The sequence below is a fragment of the Ipomoea triloba genome, chromosome 12 (genome assembly GCF_003576645.1).
Source record: "Ipomoea triloba cultivar NCNSP0323 chromosome 12, ASM357664v1".
NCBI lineage: Eukaryota > Viridiplantae > Streptophyta > Magnoliopsida > Solanales > Convolvulaceae > Ipomoea > Ipomoea triloba.
This window is the reverse complement of record NC_044927.1, coordinates 4,988,096-4,990,272: the sequence shown is the minus strand read 5'-3', so window position 1 is coordinate 4,990,272 and position 2,177 is coordinate 4,988,096. Positions and strand designations below refer to the sequence as shown.

Below are 2,177 nucleotides of genomic sequence, written 5' to 3'. Positions count from 1 at the left end.
TTTAGTAATATCAACTCTGTTACAATGTAATATTTGTTCATAGCTACTTTCAACTCACCCCCACTCATGTGGGGTGCAACCGGGTGTCACTAGACCATAAGGTCTTTGGCCTACCAATTGAGTTAACAACTTAACATTAGTCAATAGTGTGATGCATTCTCACCTTCTCGGATTATAAAGTAGAATAAAGTAATAAGATTGTGCCAAGCACTAGATGGTATGTAGTGACCTCCCCGTATGAAAGGTCATGAGTTCGAACCTCTGGAGGCGATATTGATATTGTGCTTCAAAATAGGGTCACTGGGTCAGTTGTATTCAAAAAATAATAATAATATTGTGATGTTGGAAAAATATTTAAAGATGAAAAGTTTTTTTTTTTTTTATTTACTTGTTGTCCCACATTAGTTTCTTAACTTACCTTTTCCTCTACTAAAAAAAAAAAAAAAAAAAACCTCACCTTTTCCTCATTTATAAAGCTCAACACATCTGCCGCCCATTCGGCTCGATGTGATCAACTACGCCAGTTCATGTTTGGGGACATGTGCTTTAATTTGATATTAAAGTCCGTCCACATGTTACTGGGAGCCCATGGTGCTTCAATTTAGTATCAAATTCTGTCCACGTGTTGTTTAGAGCTTAGAGCTCATGGCCTGCTTCAATTTGGAAAACCAGCGGGTGCGTGTTGAATATAAAATTGAGATAAAAGCACAGGTTTCAATTGTCCCCATTCAGAATTGTGCTAGTAGCAAACCACCTCAACAATGGGAAAAGAGCATCTCCTCAATTTGTGCACTAAATTTCTCCAAGTTTAGGTAAACAAATAAAAGAAGATTTGAATTATAATTAGAATTACATCCACCCACCCATTTGACCTCAAAGGAACAAATAAAATTTCAGTTGGACAATGGTTGGCAACCTTGTAAAAACAAAACACAAAGACTACAAAAACAAGCAAGGTCACAATTACACAAACCAACCTTTCTTCACAATTGGGTTGCTCCAAATTAACTTAATCAATTCAATTCAACAGAGCCAAATCGCGTGTTCTTGAATGATGATGAACCCTACTACACCAGTAGAAGAAACGACTCCCACGCAGCAGCAATGGCAAACAAAGCTGGCACGACGATTTGACCCCTGAAACTGAAACTCGAGAGCAAACCTGGAGAGCCGCTCTTCACTGGGGCGGCCTTTGGAGGGGGTGGGAGCTTTTCGACAGTAACAGCTACTTTCATTCCACCGTAGCAGAACCCCTTGCCGCTAATGATATAGTAAGTTTTAGTCACGTTGAGTGGAACCACGTCTCTTCCAGCACCAGTAGTCCAGTTGTGAAGGGGATGGTCCGCATTGCACGACTCATAGTCCGTCTTGTTTACCTCGAGCACATTCATCTGGTTCCTATCATATACAAAAACTGCAAGTACAAAACCGAGAATCACTTAAGCTAGAAACAAATGTTTTATGCTACCAAATTAAGCAGTACATTGTAACAGAAAGGGAGAGGGCACTGTCACACAGGACTAAAATAAAAACAAAAACAAAGGAAGAAACACACTACAAGACAATCCATACAGGGATTATGTATTAATTTAGAGCTCAGATTATCAGGGAGAAGGAGCCCGCTAAGATGAGCTAGTATCAACATGTGCCACAGATAAAGCATCTTTCCAATATGATCAAAATTGCCCCCGGAGAGGAATGATGTGGACAATTTTTGACAGACTGTCAGACATAATTGTTGCCTTGTTTTGTTTCTAATGTAACTTTCAGCTTAACTTCCTACCAAATTCATTACTCAAGAGCTACACTTACTTCTCAAGCTGCCTAAACTAAACTATGCAACCAATCCAACCATCTTTTTCTTTTCCCTTCCCCAAGTAAATGTGTCTGGAAACTTGATTGCTAATTTCATCTAGCAAAGATTGATACAAGTAATACTTTTTGTGGCCATGCTTAAGCCTTAAATGGAGGTAGATAAGTAAAATAAGTGGAGTCACCCCCTTCCATGCCTCAAATATTATATATACATCAAGAACAATATATTGGAGGAATTTATTAATAGAAAAAATAAATTCAAGTTTTATTTAAGCTTGGTAAAGAAGAGACATGGTAAATAGCAGCACCAAATCAAGAAGAAGAAGAAGAAAAAAAAAAAAAAAAAAAAAAAAAAAAAAAAA

The 2,177-nt window shown here is 37.8% G+C and overlaps 1 protein-coding gene across 1 annotated transcript in view; it reads right to left on the bottom strand.

Annotated features, from left to right (window-relative positions):
- Positions 1–762: 762 nt before the first annotated feature.
- Positions 763–2,177, bottom strand: part of LOC115998090 (lamin-like protein) — a 2,798-nt gene continuing 1,383 nt past the window's right edge. Inside the window, exon 2 of the mRNA XM_031237560.1 lies at positions 763–1,414. Within this exon, the coding sequence (XP_031093420.1) occupies positions 1,068–1,414 (347 nt within the window). The 3' untranslated portion in view covers positions 763–1,067. The remainder of the gene's footprint in view (positions 1,415–2,177) is intronic.